The 22,764-nt window shown below is 44.7% G+C and overlaps 1 protein-coding gene across 5 annotated transcripts in view; it reads left to right on the forward strand.

Moving 5' to 3' along the window:
- The window catches only part of CPO (carboxypeptidase O), a 523,455-nt gene that overhangs the window by 458,482 nt on the left and 42,209 nt on the right, over positions 1-22,764 (forward strand). For 3 of the 5 annotated variants that reach the window (XM_085648886.1, XM_085648888.1, XM_085648889.1), the window contains exon 8: positions 11,771-11,973. In XM_085648886.1, the coding sequence (XP_085505012.1) occupies positions 11,771-11,973 (203 nt within the window). The remainder of the gene's footprint in view (positions 1-11,770; positions 11,974-22,764) is intronic. The other 2 variants (XM_085648890.1, XM_085648887.1) reach the window with 1 other exon arrangement.

The following is a 22,764-nucleotide window of genomic DNA, read 5'->3' on the forward strand; positions in this document are numbered from 1 at the left end:
TGGGAAAAGGAGCGTGGCTACCACTGTGCCCTTTGAACACAAATCAGTCACGTGGGGCCTCTCGGGACTCTCTAATCCAAACAGTGTGCCTTTTTGGAGCCTCGGGGCTCTAAACAACAACACAAGCCCCCTAAGCCTCTGTGGCTCTGTAACTAATGTGGGGCAAGGTGGGAGTGGCCCGCTGCCATCTGGGGCCACTCAAACACGTAAGAAATGCCCCGGTAACGTTGGAGCCCTCTAGGCTCTGAACAAATATCTGCCGTTCGTTGGAGCCTTCACGGCTCTGAACAAATATCTGCCGTTCGTTGGTGGAGACCTCCTGGGGCTCGAGAAACAAATGACAGGTCCCACACGGGGGACTCTTTGGGATGCGGGCCTCGTCTTCGGAGCGCACTAGCGCTCCCAGCCAGTGCGCACACGGAGTCCCCCCCCCCCAGCCCTTCCGCACTCACCGGGCTGTCGCTCCGGGGCCGGCAGCGCTCACCGTCACTTCTCTCGAGGCGGGGCTGGGGCAGTCACGGCGCTGCTTCCTCTTCTAGGCAGAGTGCCCCGGGGCGCAGGGTAGGCTCCTGCCGGCTCCGGGGCTCAGGGCAGCCGCGATTCATTGGAAGGAGGCGGGGTAGGCTCCCGCCCTCCTAGATCCGTTTCCAGTTGTCCCGGAGTCCCGCCCTCGGCCTGCCTGACTTCCTGCAAGCCCGGCCGCGGCGGTGATCTCCAAACTCGGTCCACAGAGGGGTAGGCTCCCTCGTTAGATGTGATATATGGCGGGGTGGGTACCCGCCGTAAGTATAATCAAATAAGCGGGGTGGGCACCCGCAAGCACACCACAATGCGGGGTGGGCACCCGCCAATTAAATAATTAAATGAGCGGGGTGGCTCCCGCTCGGTCGGTAAAGACGGGGCAAATGCCGGGTGGGCACCGGCTGGCAGTAATAAAGCTCTCCTGAGCGCTAAGGGCGAATAAAAGCGCTTCCAAGCGCTTTGGGGACACAAATAAAGCGCTCCCAGCGCTTTAGGGACAAAAGAACCACAAAGTCCGGCAAAGTTCTTCCCTGCATGCAGCAGGGCAGGGGTGGGGGACAAGGCTGGACCCAGAGCCAGCTCACTGGGCCTCCAGGCAGGGAGGTAGTCCAAGTGGCGGTCCTCTGGTCCAGCAGCAGCAGCAGCCCCCCTCAGGTAAGATCCTGGCAGAGAACAACTTCTGTGGGGACACAGCCCCATTTTTATACAGTAAAACCCTTTGTTCTTGGTGCAGGGTGAGGGGGAAAACCAGTCGCAGCTTGTTGGGGAGCACCCTTGATGTGCTCAGCCCCTCACTCTATTCACTGGCAGGGCTAGGGTCGTCAGTCGCACCACAGGGGGCGGAGCCAGCATTGTGTGGGGAAAGCCCTGCCCTATTCAGGTCCAGGGTGCACTCCTCCCCAGCCATCAGCATGCTAATCTCCCTATTCACCACCGGGTGACTCCTCCTGACTCTGGGGAATCCCTAGCCCGTCACATGACCTCAGCCAGCCAATCACGCGACAAGGCACACATTTTACACTGCACACCGAAGTGCCCACTTCTAGAAGTGGCACTTCCATACTAGCTACACGCACGCTGCACGCATCATTGCGCAGCATTTTACCACACGAATCTGTACATACCAGACTCGACCATGCACACCCCACGCATCAGGAACTACCAGGGATGCATACATTCCCCATGCATTCCTATGGGAGGGCAGGCCTATCTCACCACATGCACTCAGAGTGCGCACGCACTTTACCCTGGGACACAGGGAAAGTGCGCAGAAACCAAAAACCACTATCACCAAGTCACCAATAAAAGCAAAAAAAGTTTTAGGGGTGAACCCGCCAGAAGGGCCAAGTCCAACACATATGATGGAACTTTGATCAATCTGAAAATCTTCCTATCAATGATTACCAAGAAATTATTACAGCCATAGAAGTATCATGTCAAAAAATAAGGATAAAACTAAATTAAGATTTCCATCTATTGGAACAGATACTTTGTGGTGCTAGGTACCGTAACACAACATGCCCTTGACAGCAATTCACCTTCCAGGAGTACAAATAATATATTTCAATGGAAAGAACATATTTGGCATACATTTAGATGTTAAGGGTTTGTAGAGGTAGATTTGTTTGCAGGAGCAGTAAAAAAATGCCCAAGCTTCGCAACCAGGTTCCACGAGCCAAAGCCTTTGGGGAACGCCATATTTTCAACTTGGTCACTAAGACAGGTGTTCTTCTTTCCTCCCATTCCACTTGTACCCAAAGGGATTAGGAAACCCAAAATGTCACCAGCCCCAGGCTGATGTCTTGTTACATCCACACCCAGACCTCACCAGTGGTGGCAATCCTTCAGATGAAGATGTTGCTCTCTTTGTACATTTATGCAGCGTGTTTCAGGATGCTGCACTCATTGCATGTTTGGGCATCAACACGTATCAGAAGTGATTCATCGTCCAGAGGGGGGTTCCTGCGAGGAGCATCAGGCAAGAGGGGTGGTAGTGGGACTGCAGTGTTCTTCATCAGAAGAAAGAGATTAAATATGGGCTTCTTTCTCGTATCAACACTTTGTGTTAGAGTAGAGAGGGTTGTGGTCAAACCATATGAACTGCTCTTTTGAAGATGGCGGTCAGTCCAGAAATTCCAAACTGAGGGGCATATCAGCAACAACCGGCGATAATTATCGCTAAGCGCACTTAGCACTAGGATAATTATCGCCGGCTAGCGTGGATTTTTATCGCTGAGATAGCGTGCTATTAGCAACGCTTATCTCAAAATCCTAGCACTAACTGGCAAACGTGAGATTATCGCTGGAAACCCAGCGATAATCCCATGAAGTTTGGCGATAGCTTGCTGATAGGGCCTCAAATGCTTAGCCATGATATCAACCTTCCATAGGATATCATGGCTAAGTCAGTTTCAAAGCAGGCATAAGGAAAGTAGCGATAACAGAGGTTATCGCTACTTTTCTTGTCGCTATGCTGCTTTGCGTAAATAGGAGAAATGTTGCTTAGTGAAATTTTTCCCGTTATCCTGGGGAGGAACGCCGACTTTGCATCTCATTAGAGATGTAAAGATGGGCGTTCGGAATTCAGGCGATAAGGCAAGGTTTCACGCGCTAGCGTGACCTTGCTGATATAGCGATAAAATTATCGCCGCTTTTCGGCCGGAAACGGCCGCAGAAGCGGCGATAATTTTTTATCGCCGCCTTGTAGATATGCCCCTGAGTTTCCCAATCCATGATGAAATTTAATCTTTTCCTGCGTTCACTGAAATCTTTTCCTGTGAGTTTGGTGCTTTTCTGATCCACGTCTGCATAATCTTCATCTTTTATAAAGAGCAACAAGATTGCCAAATTGTTTTTTTTTGGCCCTTTGTGGCTTTTTCCTTCTAACTGAGACCCACTTAAAGAGACAATTGACACCTTTCAAGAGTACTGTTACGTGCAGGGAGGAACTGTGACTACTTGGAGGAGTCTCCCTTTCATTGGGCAATTGAGAAGGAACTTGAAACCTTCCCAGCGCCCTTTCCTTGACATGCTTATTATCCCAGTTTTCCTTTGCTAATAGATCGGTATGAGGCTTTAACGCCGGATCCCGCCTGCCAATGGCATTTCGCTGCCTGCACTATACTACCTTAAAAAACACAATGCAGGAGATGCACGTAGCAAAATGCATCAACAGGGTGCAAGAGGGAACAGGGCTATACGTGGCACACCTGTATCAAAATTAATTAAATAAATAAATAAAAAGAAGCAGTTGACCTCATGTCCAGGAAAAAGACGTGATGTGAAAAAAACAAGGGGGCAGATTTACAAGGACTGGCGCATCCCTGCATATATCAGCAGGGATGCGCCAGGTAAGATGCTTTCCACAAGTTTACCCTTGCGCCACCACAGATGGGCCGCATTTACAATGCGGCGCATCGTGGCGCAAGGATAAACAGATGCATGACGCATTTGATGGCGTAAGGGCGGCGCATTGCTGGAGTCGTGTCACAAGCGCGACGCAACTCCAGCAATACTCAGGGGCTGCCCATACCTATCATGCTGCATCACGCCTTACGCCTGCTTCAGGTAGGCGCAGGGTTTTGACGCAGCAGCGTCGGAAAAGTGACTCAGTGAAATCTTGGAGATTTCACTGCGTCACTTTTCCGAGGCTTTTTCCGACGGAACGCCCACCCTGCATATATTAAACCTGACGCAGGTTTAATGTAGCGCAGGGCTTTACAACGTGACGCATCTCTCTAGATGCGTCACGTTGTAAATAAGGCGCAACATGGTGCATGGTTTACGCCGCCGCTGCGTCACAGAAGTGGCGCAACGGCTGCGTAAATGTGTCGCAAGGGGCTTGTAAATCTGCCCCAAGGTGTACTATGTAAACCCACACCAATAGTCAGGTCGCTGTCCACGAGGAAAAAAGTAGCCACCCGGAAAATAAAGAGTGGCTTACCATGCGCCACACAAGAAAATGAGTGCGTGGAGAACGGCGAGGCAGCGGGGGCCGGGAGGTGCATGAGCAAAACAGAAAGAGTGTATTGGTGTTTGTCCCGGGGTGACATATCTGCAAGTCTAGTAGACATAGAGAGTATAGAACTCTTTTATGGCATTAACAAAGTGGGCCTTTCAAGGGGCCCGTATTAAACTGACAGTCGCTAGTCCCAATGTAACAATAGTGTTCCTTGACATGCACATTTTACAGAAGCTTATCTTAGTAAACCCTCGTGCTCTCAAGAAGTTGATTGCATTTAAGGTAAAAAATAAAATAACCATTTTATCTTGTCTTTCTCCTTACTTTACCTCATCTCTTATATCTCAACCCACTCTATCTCTACCTATCTCCATAGCTCTATGTACCTACCCCCACACCTCTCTCGGTCTCAGAACTCTCTACATCATGTTTATCTACATCACCTCCCACAAACCACCTCTCTAAATCACTCCAAAAAACTCACCTCTATCACTCACATACTTCTTTTATATTACCTCTCTTTTTATGAATACCCTCTTTCTCTCTCACTCTCTCACCTCTTTGCACCTCCTTCTCTACTTCAACTCACCCTCGCCACTTCACCACTCTCCTACTTCTTTCTTATATATATCTTTTTACCTTGCATTTTTGTCTCTCTACCTCACACATACCTCTCTCCCTTAACGTCTCTCACACTCTACATCTTCATTAACTTCACCTTTCATTCAGCACTTAGGGGCATATTATCGAGCACGGCGTTAAAATTATCACCGCTTTAGCGGCAGAAAACTGCCGCTAAAGCGGCGATAATGGGCTTGATAATATGCCGCAGAGAATTTTAATAGAAGCCCAGGTTGACACCAGAACATGGGCTTCTATGGGAATTCTCAAGGGCATATTATCAAGCCCATTATCGCCGCTTTAGCGGCGGTTTTCTGCCGACAAAGCGGCGATAATTTTAATGCCGTTTCTTGATAATATGCCCCATTTTCTCTACGTCTTCGCTTTTCCCTCCACACCTCATCTCTCTCTATCCTTTGTTCCTCTTTTTCACATTTATTCCCTATGCCTCTTTACTCGAACTGTCTTTGTATAATCTTTTCATTCTGCACCTTTCTCTACCTCACTGCACTATCTCTACATTGTATGTTTCCCTGTTCCACTCACTACCTCACCTTCCTACCTGTTATCTGTACCTTCTTCTGGCTTTACGTTTTCTCACTCACCCCTTTTCTATCTTACTTCACTCTATGCCACCACTCACTCACCGTACCCAACCCTCTCTCTGCATTTTCTCATCCCTATCTCTAGCATTCTGATCCTAACTCTACTATCTTAACTATCTCTCTTTCCCTCTCTTTTTATTCCTACCTTTTTAGGTCTCGCCTGATTCAGCGCTTGCGCTGATCTGGCCGAGACATTTTGTAAAGAGGCTTTTTCAAAGTGCTGCCTGGCCTAAAGCTACAGTGCACGTGAACGTGCACGCGCGCCCTCCGTTGCACGCGATCGTAATCGCGATTGCGATCACTTTCACTTTCGCGGCCGCGTTGCCAAAGCTTGTTTTGCTAATACCATACTCCCTTTTCAGAATAGACGGCCAGTACCAGTTGGTGTCTGCGAATGGGCACTGTATTTGTTCAGCTGCGCCTTCATGTCTCAGCTTTTGAACCTTGGATTTTATTCTGTTCAGTACGGTGTTTGTCCAACTGAAAAAAACCTTCGTGTCACTTTATCATACAAGCATAACTTCTCAAATTTATACTAGCTGATAAAATAGCTTTCCTCTGATGTTTGCTTCCTATCACTTCATAACTTATCTCCGGATGTCGGTCTCAAGCTGAGCACACTGTCTTGAAGTGGCTTTTCCTCCCAGGCTCATCGTGCTGTTTGCGGGCCCCTAAATGCCCCAGAAGCTATTTTTCTTGGCAGGAAAACAAGCCGCGCGCATTGCAGTTCCAGGAGGGTCTAATGCGAGTAACCATTAAAAACCTAGGAAGGTGTATTTTACTGCTAGCCGCTCCGTGCCCACTGCCAAGGTTGGCATGTGTGTATGTCATTTCTCTTAACATAAAAATAAAAGTAACTGCTGTTCGAGTTGTGTTTGACAGACCCCTTTCAACCTTGAACCCTTTCTTCTGATGTCTGACAGCCACACTCCTGCGAGACCGCATTCAGCTGTCAGACAGCTGAGAGAGTGGGGCGTGCTAAACATTTTTCATATACATAATCTGCGCGAGAGCAGATAATAACGAACGATTTATCCACGTGTTATTGTTCCCGTCCGCCCATGGTCCCTGCTTTCCGCGTCTTCCGACGCAGCTGCGAACAAAACTGGTCTATCATAACATCGAAGTTAAATAAATATCGTCCTGCACTTATATCGTCTCAAAAATATTAGACTCCGACAAATCGTCACAAGGTAAGGAGTTAAGAACAATAGAACAGCTAGCTGTGCGTTCCTACCCAGGCTCAATGCGCGAACTAGACCCCGTAGGAATTTCCATAGTTAAAAATGTGAAACCAATTTAGTTACAGGTGAATTGATTAGGGGAATAGCTATCAGTAACGCAGCATACGTACTTGCACCTGAGATCCATGGTGTGAACAGTCTTAAGCACCACAATTATGCCTATATTTCAGTGGCTAACAAAGGGAAAGGCTCTCCATTTTGGTAGTTGGCATTAGGGTTCCTGGCATTCTTCTTGTGCCACGAGAATTGATGCATTATTAGGTACAGGGCCATTACTCCCTTCAATGTTGATATTCAGGCTCCATGGGTTAAACTGAAGGAAAACAAATCCTGCTTACGTCATGACAGTTGTCATTATGAGAAAGTGACATATTCTACTAATTCTCCTTTGAGGTACTGACCAGAGAGGTGGGCGCTGCTGTAGTTCTGTTTCTCTGTAATCTTCCACAGGTTGTAAACAAATTTTCCGGCAGAATTTCATAGTGGTGTTTCTCGTCGCCACTTGTTGGTGCTGCTTCCTTCAATGCTTCAAGTGACTCTTTAATGAACTACAGCTGTTTTGGGAGCCATAGTTGTCCGCTCTTCTGTTACTCAATACATCAATATTATTAACCAATCCGCTCGTGGCCACCTCTAGGCTTTGGCCCAGAGAGGTTTCCTCATCTACTTCACTTTCTTAAATCCTTAATCACTGCCCACACAGTTTCATGTCTATGTCCCTGAAAGAGCATCATATTCTGAAAAATATATTGTGTATACTGCCTGGGATCTCTGCCAATCAAAAAGGAGACAAAACCTTTCAACAGATGTGAAAAGTTGCATTTCTGCATTGGAGAAGACAGACATGTGGGGTGGTAACAATTAACTTTTAATTTAGTTTTCCAAGAACTAAGCATCTTATTGAGGGTGTAGAGTAGAATACATAATAGAAGTATAACTAGATACCAAGGTGGAGTGGCTCTAACACCTTAAGAATGTACACTATTCCATACGTGATGATGTAGAATCATTTATAGGGCACTGTCAGTGCCAGCATGTTTACTCATGCTTAAAATTGGTCATACTTTCAGACTCATAGAGACAGATTTACAGAAGCAAACTTCTGTTTGTAGAAACAGGGATCAACTGTAGATTGAGAAAAGGTGCATTCTGTGCATGGTCTGATTCCCAAACAAAGAAAGCGCCATAGGTGTGTGCAATTGGCACTACACAGTCACACTTCGTTTACACTAGCCTACATGGCTAGATGTATGGCTTGCTCATTGTTGTGAAAGGTTTTCATTCACTAATGGAAAAACTTCCTTCAGCACTTTCATTGCTTTCTGTCCTGCTGCACCCGTTGGATGTGGTGCACTGTTTGCTGTGTGCTGTATACCGCTGTCCTACGTAAACAGGTTATAAAACACATAGATTTTGATGGCCATGTACTACCTAGCTGGTTGTTTGAAATTTCCAAAATTAGTAGAATTCATTAAGTTGACAAATCCAACCTGAAAATTGTCCTATGATATCAAAAATCTTCTCAAGACCAAATCACTGATGGTCTCACTTGGTTTGTTTTATTTAGGTTTTTTTAGAAGGATGGTATGCCCAAACTATCCCCCTTTTCCCTCTTGACCCTTACTCCCCCAACAACCTCGAATCCCCTTGTTCTTGCCCAACTTGCGTGTCTTTGTTGTTTAGGTCGAGCCTGCGAGCCATGCTGTGTTGGAGTATGGAGTTGAAGCTCCGACCACTCTCCATCCACATTTTTCAGTAGCTTTTGTCATTGTCCACTGTAAACTATGGCTGTTCATTGGTCAAAAGGCTTAGTAGTCCCACCTTAGTACCGCCTTGTCTCATTTTGTAACCTCCTATGTCGACACCCCTTGTTATGTGTGTTGTTGCTCGGAAGGCTTTAATTACAGCCTCCAAGCACTATATCGTTTAATGGTTTTAACATGCCGGCTGCAAACGCGTCTTCACGGCTTCCCTGGCATCAGCAGCAATGACATTACAAGGCTAACAAGCATTGGCATAGCCAATAGGTCTCGCTTTTGGGACCTTATAAGTATTTAGTTATGCAGCACAATATCCTTGGTGCAACAACATTAACTGTTGCATGGCTAAACACTTATAAGTTCCCAAAGGCGAGACCTATTGGCTATGCCAATGCTTGTTATCTTAGTATCTTTCCTTCTAACTTCCTTACCTCCCAGTTTTCTTCCTACTACACCCATTCTCTACCTTATCTCAGTCTCTAACTTTCCCTCTCTGTTCTTCTTCTGTTGCATATTCAGTCCCCTTTCTCTTATTCATCAGAGTCAGAGGTCACAGTCTAGCCGGCGAAGTGCATAGATAACATACGAGAAAAAAAGAGGACAAAAGGGACAAACGAGAGGAAGAGAATTAAAACGAAAATTATCAGATTTCACTTATGTTAATGGTGAAAATACCCAGAGCACTGATTTTATTTTCACAATTGCAACGAGAATGTCTGTTGTGAAGGGTATTTTCTTAATGATTATGATTGTTGAGCACTTGAAGATACGGGCCCCTATTTATGAAAGCTTGCGTCACTTTTACGCTGCCGTTGTGTCATTGTTTGTGACACAGAAGCAGCGTAAAGGGTGCACCACATTTTGCCATATTTATAAAGTGACACATCTAAGCAGATGCATCACTTTGTAAATGCGTGCGCTTCATTATACCTGCGTCAGGTATAATGTATGCAGGTTGGGCATTCCACGTGAAAAATCCTAATAGAAGTGGCGTAGTGAAATCCATCAGCTTTCACTGTGCCACTTCTAAGACTCTACTGCATCACAACCTTATGCTTGCCTCACAGCAGGCGTAAGGGTGACGCAGTGCAATGGGAATAGGCCTCCCCCGTGCATTGCTGGAGTTGAGTCATGCTAGCGACACAACTCCAGCAATGCATGGGTTTTTGATCAACATATATGTCAGAATTCCTGACGTATCTATCACTCCTTGCAACATGGTGCGCCGTACAATAAATATGGCGCATCCATCGTGCCGCAAGGAGAGCGCACTGAAAAGTGTTGCAACGCTGCTTTCATGCACCAATGCAACACTTTTCATAAACGAGGCCCATAATGTCAAACTCTGTGCGCATTTGTTTTATTGTGATAATATGCTGTTTTCCATTAAGCATCCACAAAGTCACCCTTACTGTATCTTCCTGCTTTTGGAGTAACAGTCTGATTAGACGCTGAATTCCAAGAAAAATAGTGGTGCGAGACAAATAGTTTAAGCATTCGTTTGGTACTGGGTGGCTGATGGACCCCAGGCCGATTTTTTTGTGTGCCCCCATTTTTTAAATTTCATTTTAGGCTTCATGACAGTTTAAATTAGATGAACATTGGTAATAATAGACCAGAGGGCTCTAAAATATGTTTTGCAAAGGACCCCAGAATTCCTTCAGAGTTCACAGTTGCCCTGACTGGAATCCTTGGGGCTGAGAGGCACACATTTGGACATGCGTGTAACTAGCATCATTGACTTACTCAAAGGCCAATAATGCCCAATAATGTGTCAGTGGTGACACTGAATCCCCTATGGTGTCTACACTAACCACATTTTCAGGAACCTGAAAAGCTCACCCTTTCGACGATCGCATGTTGCAGCACCAACAATCTTAGAATATATTGGTGTAATTAAATGTAGTTTACTAAAGAAATGCAATACTTAGCGAACTTGCATTACAAATTGATGAAAATAGTTTGGGAAACCGTTAAAAGAATGCGTTCAATGCGGACTAAAAGCACATTTTTTTGTAATTTATGATGAGCGTGGGACCACTAAGCTAGAAGCATAAAATCATTTTATAGTCACTAGTAGGAAACGGAGAATTAAAGTGTTTAATCATCGGATAGTAAAAAACACAAAAATTGCAATATGTTAGGCTGATAAAAGTATTACCCGGGGAGGATGGGTTTTAGAGCAAAGGAACTTTGCGGCTGATCTTAGTCACGAGCTCGTGAATTGAAGGTGAGTGGTGCAAAATGTGTGTGTCTGTGGATATGTACGTGTGATATAAACATCAATAACCCGTTGTAGGTTTGAGTTTTTAAGGTGATTTTTTGTATTGATTGCTAAACGTGTGTGTGGTTGTGTGGGTGGGTGAATGCGAGAATGAATCAACAGTTCGATGGGTGCGTGAGTGCATGACTGGATGGCTGGATGAATGCGAGTACGTGAATCTCGTACAGGTTACACCAGATGTACTGGCTGCGGCTGCAGGCAACAGTAGTGATGTGAAAGAAGCCAGAAAAGAACAGACTGCAAATGTTACATTATGTATGTTTATATTTGTCCCATCACATTTGCACATGGATGGGAGTAAGGGTTTGCCAGTGGGAGGAAAAGACTGGGAGGCCAGGCCTCAAGGGGATGGGCAGTGGTGAGAGAGAAAGAGAGAAAGGCAAAGAGCTGAGAGCTGGAAGGGGGAGGGAGAGAACGGTTGTGGGTGAGGGAGGAATGGCGAGTTACCGCTACCAGTGTCCTGGTTGACGTACCACGACTGAGGATGGATGATGATGGCTAGCTCATGCGCAGTGGGGAGGAGATAGGATTAGGCGAGGCCAGGGCTTCTTAAGAATACCTGAACATGTGGGACAGAACTGGAGGAAGGAGGCCTTCACAAGAAGTAGAGAGTGGCGAGAGAGGGCAGGAGAGAGAAGATTTGTGATGAGCAGTCCATCAGAGCCTTTAGGCTTCAGGTCCCTGAGAGAGCGGGATCACTGGGAGGAAAAGGAAAAAGGAACATCCTTGAAGTCACATGAATCTAATTGTGTGACCTTCTCACTTCCTTCAAGGTGTTGACGTTGCTCCAAATTGCACTTCTGAAGAATTCTGTGGAACAAAACCTGCATCCGAGCCTGAGACAAAAGCTATGGTTAATTTTGTGAAAAGCAAGAAATCTGAAATCATCTGCTACTTGACCATCCACTCCTTCGGCCAGGTGATCCTGATCCCATACGGGTACTCCGGGAAGGTCTCAAGAAACTACAAGGTGATGGTAAGATGGTGTTTCCATGACAACGTGCATTGACTTTCAGGGATCTTTTCTGTGGACTGGTAAGGTAGGCTTTACAGATGCTGTAGTAAAACCTTTGGTGACTTTATGTGTATGCGTTGTCAGAAATAGAGGAAGAGGGGTTGCAATGCCTTCTTCACGTTTTTTCTGTTTTAGATCAAAACCCAAATAAATGCAAAGCAAAAGGAGATGCTTGTAAATATTAGTTTTTTCCAACTGACTCCATACATGGGGTTAATCTTCTTTTTAAAATTTAAGGAAACTGAGCAAATGGAGATAAAGTGATTTTCCCAGGATCAATAAGTTCGGTCAAATGAGGAGGCCAAAATTAGAATTTACTTCATTCAGTTTTAATGAGGTTGCTAATTTTTCTTGTCACCAATTCCCCTTCGACAGTGAAGGAGGGAATCTCCTCGAAGTAAAAGTTTTAGATTATTGTATTGTACACGTGAGAGATATTCTTTAGTCTTGAAGAAGGCGGTCAAAACCAGCACTATACCACTGAAACACGTTGATGGCAAGTATGTTACTGAATTTGTGGCACATACTGTTAGATTGGATGTATATTCTTACAATCATGTGTTTTTGTGGTTGATTTGCACAAATGAGCATGTAATGAAGACAGAGTGCATTTTCTTTTGTGTTCTCTCTGTTGCTTATTATTGATATGTAATATGTTGATTTTTTTAAATCGTGTGGTAGTCGTCATTTTTTTACAAAAGAAAATATAAGTTTTTAACTGGTCATCAATTTTGCACCTGGATGGCCCATTGAGTACTTATGAAGTAATATTATGAGATTTTTATTAAAGATTTGATATTGTTCACATGTTTGTGGCACTATACTTAAATAGTCTTAGGGTAATGAATGTAATGTGTATGAAACTTAAATGTATGTATGACGAACAGTACTGAAGAGATGTGTATAGTAATTAGTGGACCCAAATGGGAAATATTTGTGACTGCACTGTTTATTGGAAATGGCAGGTGATGGATCCACATGGTCCAGGGAAGCCAGGCCTGATCTCAGATCACAAAAGATTTCTTTTTTTTTTTTTTAAAGGAACATCTGCATTGGAAGGAGAGGTATACAGCCTTGTGCTAGAGTCAATCTTGGCAAACTCACAAAATAAAATGATGGACGGAGTATTATAACTTTACAAACACTGACCCCCAGTCACAGATCTGGGTTTAACCCATCGTTATTTTGCTCGCCATGTCACCCGAGTTTTGGATCCAGTCATATGCAAATTAGTCTTGACCCTGCTCCCCATGGGAACAGTCCGGATCGAAATGCCAAGCCAAGTCCTCCCTGGCCTGGAAACAAGCATCCTAGGACCGGTTTCAGAGTATCACCCCTCATCATTCAAGCTAGCTTGAATCCTGTGGCACAGCGAGCCAGGGATCCATGTCTGGGCATTACCTTAGCCACTTGAGGCGCACATAGCAACATCACAAAATAAAATGATGGACGGAGTGCTATAACTTTACAAACACTCACACCCAGTCACAAATCTGGGTTTAATCCATTGTTATTTTGCTCGCTGCATCTCCCTAGTTTGGACCCAGCCATTTGCAAATCAGTCTTAATCCTGCTCTCCATAGGACCAGTAAAGCTTAAACTGCCAAGCGAGGTCCTCTCTGGACTGGAAACAAGCATTCTGGGACCGGCTTCGGTAGTATCACCTCTCATCAGCCAGGCAAGCTTTATTCCTATGGTGCAGTGAGCAAGGGGCACAGTGCCCAGCTATTCTTACCCCTAAATAGGCTCTGAAAATGTTTATTACTGGAGTTACCCGCAGTGTGTCAATCACTTTGCCTTTGATTGCGTGATACATGCCAAGATGTGGCAAATTCTTGAGGAAATGGAAGTCGATCCTGCCATTGTACTCTTTCTAAGGCAACTTTATTCAGGGGCAACGGCCAAAGTTAGATTTGGGTTGAGAGGGGAGTGCACTGGGCCCTTCAGGATAGAAAAAGGGGTTAGACAAGGGTGTGTATTGGCCCCCTTTCTTTTTACCCTTTATACGAATAAACTTGCGGAGGAACTGCTCGCTTGTAAAATAGACTCCCCAAAGTACTGTAACAAGTCAATTGTATCGCTTCTGTATGCGGACGACGCGGTACTAATGGCGAGAACGAAGGTCAGAGCAAAGAAAGCCCTTACAAAATATCTTGAATTTATGGAAGAAAGGGGCCTTATGATCAATGCTAAAAAATCATATGTGATGCAGTGTGTTAAGGCTCGTCCAAGCTGTAAAAATCTTAGAGCATCGGAGCTTGTAATTGAGCATACTAAAACTTTTCCATACCTCGGGGTTATAATTGAGGGTTCCGGCTCCTGGGTGCCTGAGGTCAAGAATAGGACCCTATCTTTTAAACGCACCATAGGAGCATTAAAGAACTTTGCCGCTAAGCTTGGCAAAAGACCCCCTGAGGTCATGCTAAAGATTTATAAATCTAAATGCACAAGTGTAGCGTTATATGGGGCAGGGATCTGGGGGTACCAGGATACATCGGCGATACAAGTTGAAGAAAATAACTTTTCCAGATACTTATTAGCTCTACCGAAAGGTACATCAGTCTTTAATTGCCATCAGGAACTGGGGATGGATTATATATGCAACCTGTCCTACTCTGGCGTAGAGTATGGGTCTCAGTGGCCCTTGGCTTAAATCAGGAAATAATGAAAGATGTCATAGGACTAGATAACGCCAAGAGTATACCCTGGCTTGAGTATATCAGGAAAATATTTACTGATATCCAAAGGCCGGAGTTTTTCAGCATCCCAGCTTCAATTTTGAATGTCTCAAAATCAGAATTAAAGAGGCTATGTATGGCCCATTTTGAACTTCTCAGGTGTGTAGGAGAAATAACAAAGAAAACAGTGAGTGAACATCAATTGTCACTGACCACCTGCACAATCCAGCCATATCTAACCATGTGTAACCTGGGCTTCGACCGATTCATTTTGACAAGATTTAGGTTTAACCTATTTCATTGTTTACTTACATATCCAACCAAAAATGACTGGTCTAGAGCCCTGGTGCCTTGCCCTTGTAATAGTATTTCTGCACAATCCACCTTCCATGTAGTACTGTTCTGTAAATTATATGGGAGTGAGCGTAATAGGTGGATCAGACAGTACTTGAAGCAAGGTGCTTGTCGTCAATGCCGTCCTGCGTTCCTTAGTCTGCAGCGATTGGGAAATGCTACCTGTACTATGGTTATGTCCGGTTTTTTAAAAAGAGTTCTTAGAAAACGGAACTTGGAGATTAGCGAACTCGTCTGAATTGATTTAATACTGTTTTAACTAAATGTTATTTATTGTAATGATTTGTATTGATATGTATATATATGAATTGTCGCTTTTATGATTTTATGTAACAAAAATCGAATAAAGCTAATCTACTACTACAGTGCTGGTCCATCTTGAAAAACGGCACCTTGCCCGATAGGCCACCTTCCACTCACCCCCAACACCTCCCCTCCTACTTGAAGGCATAAACCCTCCCCATAGCTGACAACATGCCAAAAGCAAAATTAAAAAAAGGGTGACGTATAATGGCCACACTGTTAAAATTCCTCTCCTGTAATCCCTACCCAGCCCTGTTGAAACTAAAGTGCCCATTTGTGGACTGCACAAATTGCCTAAAATACCTAAGGAACGACCCAGAATATTTGCTTTCTTAGAGACCCCTACTTCTCATATAAACGGAAAATGTAGATTATAGTTCATGGTCTACCAAATAATAATAATTTAAAAACAATACATTTTATTACTGTGGTCTTTGAATACAAGGGAACCAAAAGATGAAAGATATTCACTCGTGGAATCATTCAGCCATCACTCCTTTAACCTAATAACACTTCGAGAGCTCGGCATTGCCAGCACTGATCTTACAGCCCCATTTTTTCCAAATTTGAATTATGAACCTGAAACTGTGTTTTGGTTTGGAGTTAACCTAAACAATAGTAGGCTCAAGTCTTTGTCTGCTGTGCCTGCTCTACTATAGGGACATATAGTATGGTTCACAGAAGAAATTCTGCACTGCCTTCATCTTGGTCAACAGGTCATGAAGTCCTGCATGTGAGTTTCACACTAGTGGAAATTCCACATAGGCAGCTGGCTAGGCGCCAAACTCTGCAGAACTGGATTTTCAAACTCCACAGGGCAAAACCATGCTGAACCATGGCTCTCTGAATAGGCGGATACAGCAATTCTGGGAATATTTACAACTAATGATATCCTAGCTCACGCAGGCCTTTGAGACCAACCCACACCTTTTATGATACAACATTGCTTCCTTTCTCTCCACCCCGGGCAGGGACACACCTCTTCTTTCTCTCTTGATGGGCACCGAGGAGTGTTCTTAACCTACTCTGGAGTGATATCACTATTCATGGTGACTTGGCATGTATATCCTGAGAGCAGGTATGAGCATATTTCCCTCTGAGTCTCTCTTGGGTCCACCTTAGTGAAAAGACACTGGAAAGTGTGAGGATTCAGTGATGACTGTGGGCCTCTTAGTAGGGCCTGTGTTACCTTTCTTCCAATGACTTGGGCTTACAGAAGGAGTTGGGAGCTCCTCATGATGTCTCACCTTTCCTCCCTCACTAATGGCCCAGAGCCTGACCATCAAGTCCTTGGGTCCCCTTGGATCAAGTTCCTCCTCTGGGCCTGTCTGTTTTCCATCTCTTCCCTGTGAAGAAAAGAAAACATTTTACGAGAAAGAAGGAAAAAGCATTACATTTTATAATGAGAACTCCAGCTTACCTGGAAACAAAATGTTCAAGTGTCACAAAACAAAATGTCCAACGACAATAGACATTTTAAAATGCAGGCCCACATTAGCTACAGTCCATCTAAACGTGAATGAACATGAGTTCTCTTTACAAATATCATTAGCGTGTCTTTGCGTCAATGTCGTGTTAATGCAAAACATTTAACTCCAAAAATGTCTCCACCTCTGACCCTGTACAGTCTCCTGCTGGCTCTTGGCTGGGTTGATGTTATGCACATACATCCCACATGCAAACATAGATATTGATAATGATTGCAGCAAGCTGCTCCGTTACATGGACCGGCCCTTGATTCAGAGCCGTCACCTTTATTGGCAAGAAAGTTCATCTGTGAATAGCGTCAAGGCTGTGTACTGACCTCCTGCTTTCAATTCTAGATCCAGCCCTCAACATTGACCTGCATAGCATAAATTGCACCACCCCATGGTCCAACGATCTGACACCTTTATTTATGTGGCTGCCACAGTTCTCTGAGGGCAGGCCTGATGTACCTTTTAATCTTGCAGTTGCAAAGCCTCTGATTCTGAAAATCATAGGGACTGCAAATGCAAAATACATTTTTACTGTGTACAAAATCCCTTTTACGAGTCAGAAAAGTCCTTCATGGGGATGTTGCAAAAAGGAGGGGCATGAAAGCAGCGCCCCCGTCCTATTTGCGAGTTGCAGACCGTCGATCTTCCTGACAACCGAGTTGGGATGGTAACTGATTGGCACATGGGCAGTGGTCCCATGTCAACATTTGCTTTTCAAAAGCAGCATCTTTCCTTTTAAGATACACGGGCACCTCTCAACAAACATACATTTTACGATGCAACTGGTAACTACACAGCCACATTTCAAAATTGTGGGATGGTGGCAAACAGTTGGTGCTTCATTTGCACCCACTCAGTGACATTGTACGGATTTGTGGGAACCTAGACAAGATATATTGTGAAGCCCCCAGCCTCCCACTCCCCATTTGGAGCAACTTTGACTTTATTACACCTTTTTAGCTCATTCAGGCCCTTGTGATGATAAACAATACTGAATTATATGTAGAACCCTCAGAAATGAGTGTTCATGGTGCCTGATATCCATCAGTCCAACAGTACCAAAAGACAACTTGAACAAGCATTGCTAAAGATATTTTTTGTGTGTTTGTATCTAGACTATTTTAAAAGTAACAACGACATTTTATGTGGAATTTAGGCCTTATTATGATAGCCGTCGGTCGGATCGCCACCCACTATTGAGTCAGTCAGGAGACCGGCTGACAAGCAGACACCAGTCCTACTGCCGCATTTTGATGTGCCCAACGTGCTGGTGAACAGAATGTGCTCCATACCACGGCAGCTTGTGCTGCGGCCAAGGAAAAAGGGGCGCAGCACAAGCATCCATGGTATGGAGCACCTACTGCACCTCCATGCACCGTGTGCCATGCACCGTGTGCCATGCATGGTACACGGTGCATGTAGGTGAGTGCGGGAACTCCTTGTGCCCCCAGAGCCACTTTACATTGGCCCATGACGGACAGGGGCCCTGTTTGGGGCCCCCAAATACCGTTTCTGACAGCCTTTTCATGGCAGTCTCCTCGACATGAAAAGGCTCTTGAAACAATATATCATAATCCCGATGGTGGTGCCTGCCTCAGCAGCGTCGCCATTCGGGAATATTATTCCGATCGCCACCCCATCTGAATCACTGATCCCAGCAGAGGTGGCGGTCTCCCCCCTGACCGCTGTGGTTCAACTTACTGGGACTGTAATCCGGCAGTCAGATCGAAGGGCTGTTGGAAGTCGGACCACCACCAACGGGCTGTCGATGACGGTCCAACCACTTCCGTAATAAGGCCCTTAGTCTCTAATCAGCTTCTTGCTCCCATCACAGAATAAAACATGCCGGGAGTGACTTGTTATTTAGCAGACTAGTGCAAAATATGAAGACATATGGCTTGAAATCATAACTTTAGTTGCAATCACAAATATATCCCGTTTTTCTACAAGCATTCCTGCTGCAGAGTGAAATTAAAGCACTACTTTAGGGATTTTCACTTTTACATTGGTTAAAATCCAATTGATTTCTCCTAATTTCTCTTCTCCTGCCTTGTCCCTATTTTCCTCTTTATGTGTATGGTCTACCTATGCTAGATATTTGCCTGTGACCCTGCTGAAAATGGATCAGGGCATGGTACAAGATATGGACAGAAACATAAAGAGAAAATTATAGCAAGAAATATGAAGTAGAGGGAGAAGGACGGAAAAGGATGATGTAAAAGGATATGGCAGAGTAGGGTAGAGAGAGAAGTACAGTAAATAGAAACATGTGAGTAGTCATAAGGAACAAAAAGGAGAGCCAAAAAGAGGAAAATGTAGTAGAGAAAGAGAAGAAGAAATAGGTTTGGATTTAGAGTGTGGTAGAGAAGTAGAGAGAGAGATAAAAAACTGGGAGAAGGAAATGTAGAGAGAGACAGAGGAGTACAGTACTCCACTTTGTGATGTAGAGAGAGGTATTGAGAAAAAGTGGTGAATCAGCTAGAGGTTGAGGCAGTGAGAGATACATGAAGACAAAGAGACTAGAGGGTAAACGGAGATACAAGATACAGAAAGTAAAATGAGAAGGGGTATAGAAAACTTGGTCAGGTAAAATACGGATGAAGGGTAGAAAGAGAAATGTGGTATTGAGCTAAAATAGCAAGGTGAGAGACATATTTAAACTTGAGAAGGGGGAATGAGGCTTATAAGGAGGTAAAGTGTTGTGAGAGAGAAAAAGAAGTAGAGATGGTGAAGTAGAGAGATGTATATTGAAAGAGATTAAGGGAGATAGATGAGGTGGAGAGAGTGATTTGAAATGGAGAAGGAGGTCCAGAGATATATATTTGTTTGTGTGAGAGAGCAAGATGAGCAGAGGAGTTGATGATAGAGAAAAGGTGGTAGGGGTAGACAAATAAAGGTAGCCAGAAAGGAGTGAGATATTGAGAGAGGTGAATGAAAGGGGACAGAGGCAGATTGAGTGAGGGAGGAGGTGGAGAAGTTAGCTAGTGAACTAATGGTGAGGTTTATTGAGAAATTAAGTAGAGAGAGTAGTGACAAGAGAGAGTGGTGGCGAGAGAGAGAGAGAGATGAGGCAGTGAGGGAGATGTGAGGGGTAGAGACACGAGACAGAGAAGTGAGGGGAGTGGTGTGGTAGAGAAAGGGTAAGGTAGTAGTGACAAGGAGGAAGAAATAGAATGGTGAGGTAAAGACAGAGAAGAAGTTGGGGATCAAGTGAAGTAAATAGAGGAGAGATATCGAAGGTCAGATGGAAAAAGTGCAGTGAGGTACAGCAATAGGACACTATTCAGGTCTTGCCCAAGAATACATCACACCCTTAGACTACACCTTATTGGTATTCTGTATTTACCTATTGCAGTATCACAATTTATGCATTAAGGTTTTTGAGTATAAATAGGTCAAACCTACAAAAGCATGACATGTACCTCGTTTTGGACACACTAATATTTTAAAAAGTAATATTGCTTTCATACTTGGGAGTTTTAAGAAACTCCAAATATGATTTAGGCACATTATTGCTCAGATTTAGGCCTCAATTATGAGTGCCTCAGAGTAAGTGTGGTTTGTTTTCTTTTTATCCTCATTCGCCACCAACCTCACTTCAAATCACACCCTAGGTGTTTGTACCCACTCTCAGCAAGCTGAGGAACCTAGGCCATTGGAGATGGAGTCCCGCCTACTGGTACCAGACCAACTTGGGTATCAATGAAGAAACCAACTGAGATACCTCTTCTGCCAAGCTCCAAGACCTAGATGACTCTCTTCGTAGGACTACCAGAGAAACTTCCAATACCTGACTTAGCCCGAAGAGTATTAGTGGCATGATCATAGGTCTCAGGGAAGAAACAAAAAGCACTCAGCCCATCATCTCTGAGCCCCATCTGAGTTGCAGAAAGTTCCAATGCTCTCTTCTTTTTACTGCCTGATCTGGCAAGATCCAACTTAGAAACCGCCAAAACTGAAGTCTGCCAGTCTAGGAAAGAGGGGGGGGGTTGATTCTGTCCATCTTATACAGATTTGCCTCCTTGCTAGGAGGATAGTATAGAAAAGCAGAGCTTCAGCAGGACAGATAACTTTATTTGCAGAGCCGAATATAATTAAGGGTAAGTCGATGTTAATAGGGCATCCCAAGGTGCTTGTCAAAAAGTTTCCAACACTTTCCCAAAAGGAAGCCAAGGCTGGACATTCCTTGAACATGTGGATGTCAGAGGCAGAAACCTGCCCACATTTCCTGCAACTTACCGGTGGCCCTTTATTAATTTTTGACAGTTTGTGAGGAGAGAAATAGGCCCTGTGGATGGTAAACAGGTGGTCCCTTTTTAACCAGGCTAGTTTCACTACTTCATGTAAGGTCTTACAAGAATTCTGCCACATTTGAGCACAGTCCTGTGTCGGTAAGGAGCCACCCCACAATTCCTCAGCAAGATTGAATTCACCGTCCACATCTTCAAGCATGGCTTGATACCAAAAAGAGACTTCCTTCTTCCCTGGGGGTTTGGTCACAAGCTGGCGTTCTAAGAAGCTACCACAACCCGCAGCGTTCTTACAATTTAGTTGTGGGTGGGATTGTACCCAGCTTACCAGTTGAAGATATTTAAATCTGGAAATACCTACTCCAACCTTTCCCTCAGGTTGTTCCCATGAAACAAGGGTGCCTCCAGGGAGCAGGCCCCCCCAAACCGCTAACCCAGCTTCTCTCAAAGGTATTGCCAACCTGTCCTTTAAACACTCTGGAGCCCCCGGGGAATCCCAGAGGGAAACCAAGCTGAAAAAAATAACCAAGCACCACTGAGCCCCTCAATTTGGCCCAGGTTTTAGCCAGACCCTTCAGCTTGACTTTTTTTTTAAACTTCGGATACCCGACTTTTAACAGGAAACCCTCCTCTGAAAATTTGGTGCCTCTAAGCATAGCCAAAAACATCCGCCCCGCACCAGTGTTCACAGGCATTCTCAACAGCATACGTGAATGTGAAAGTTGGAAAGCCCAGGCATACAGCTGGAGATCTGGTAAAGCTAGGCCTCCCTTTTCTCTCCTCCGCCTCAGCTTTTTCCAGGCAATCCTGGGTGATTTGTACGCCCAAACAAATGAGTTGATTTCCCTCTGTAACTTATCGATGGTAGATTTTTCAAAATGAAGGGGGAATACAATTAAAAAGAAAGGTGATCTTCGGGAGTATCGACATCTTAATCAAATTGACCCTGCCTATAATGGAAAGGGGAGTAGGGCCCAAGATTTCATTAGCCTCTGGCAGTCCCTTGCCACCATAGCCATGTTGGTCTCGGCAATCTTAGTGATGTCTTGAAGAACATTGACTCCCAAGTATCTCATTTTGGAACTGATCTGGTGCTGAGTCCCTTCAAGATTCCAAGTCATTATTTCCGTCTTTGAGGCATTGATTTCATAGCCTGAGACAGAACCGAACTCCAGGGCTAGACTAATAACAGCTGGAAAAGCTGACTGCAAATTAGCAGAAAGAACTAAGATACCGTCAGCGTACAGGGCTACCTTCCTCTCCCACTCCCCATACTTAAAAGGCTGGATATTGGGATCATCTCTAAGCCGTTGAGCGAATGCCTTAATATATAGATCGAAAAGGAGAGGGGAGAGTGGGCAACCCTGTCTGGTCCCTCTTGTGATCTTAAAGGAGTCAGTAATATTCCCATTAACAAGGAGTCCGGCAGTTGGATTCTGATAAATCGACTGGACCATTCAGCAAAACTTTTCCCCTAGGTTAAATTTCCTCAAGACCTCCGACAGATAGATCCAATTCACTCTGTCGAAGGCCTTGGTGGCGTCCAAAGTCATGGCTACTAATGGAAGGGAATATGCAGAAGCCAGATCAATTGCTCTGATGAAGTCATAAGTGAGGTCAGAAAGCTGCCGGCCCCTGACGAAGCCCTTCTGATCTGAGTGGAGGATATCCCCCACCACGAGACCCAAT

This window comes from Triturus cristatus, chromosome 3_2 (genome assembly GCF_964204655.1).
Source record: "Triturus cristatus chromosome 3_2, aTriCri1.1, whole genome shotgun sequence".
In the NCBI taxonomy this organism is placed as follows: Eukaryota; Metazoa; Chordata; class Amphibia; order Caudata; family Salamandridae; genus Triturus; species Triturus cristatus.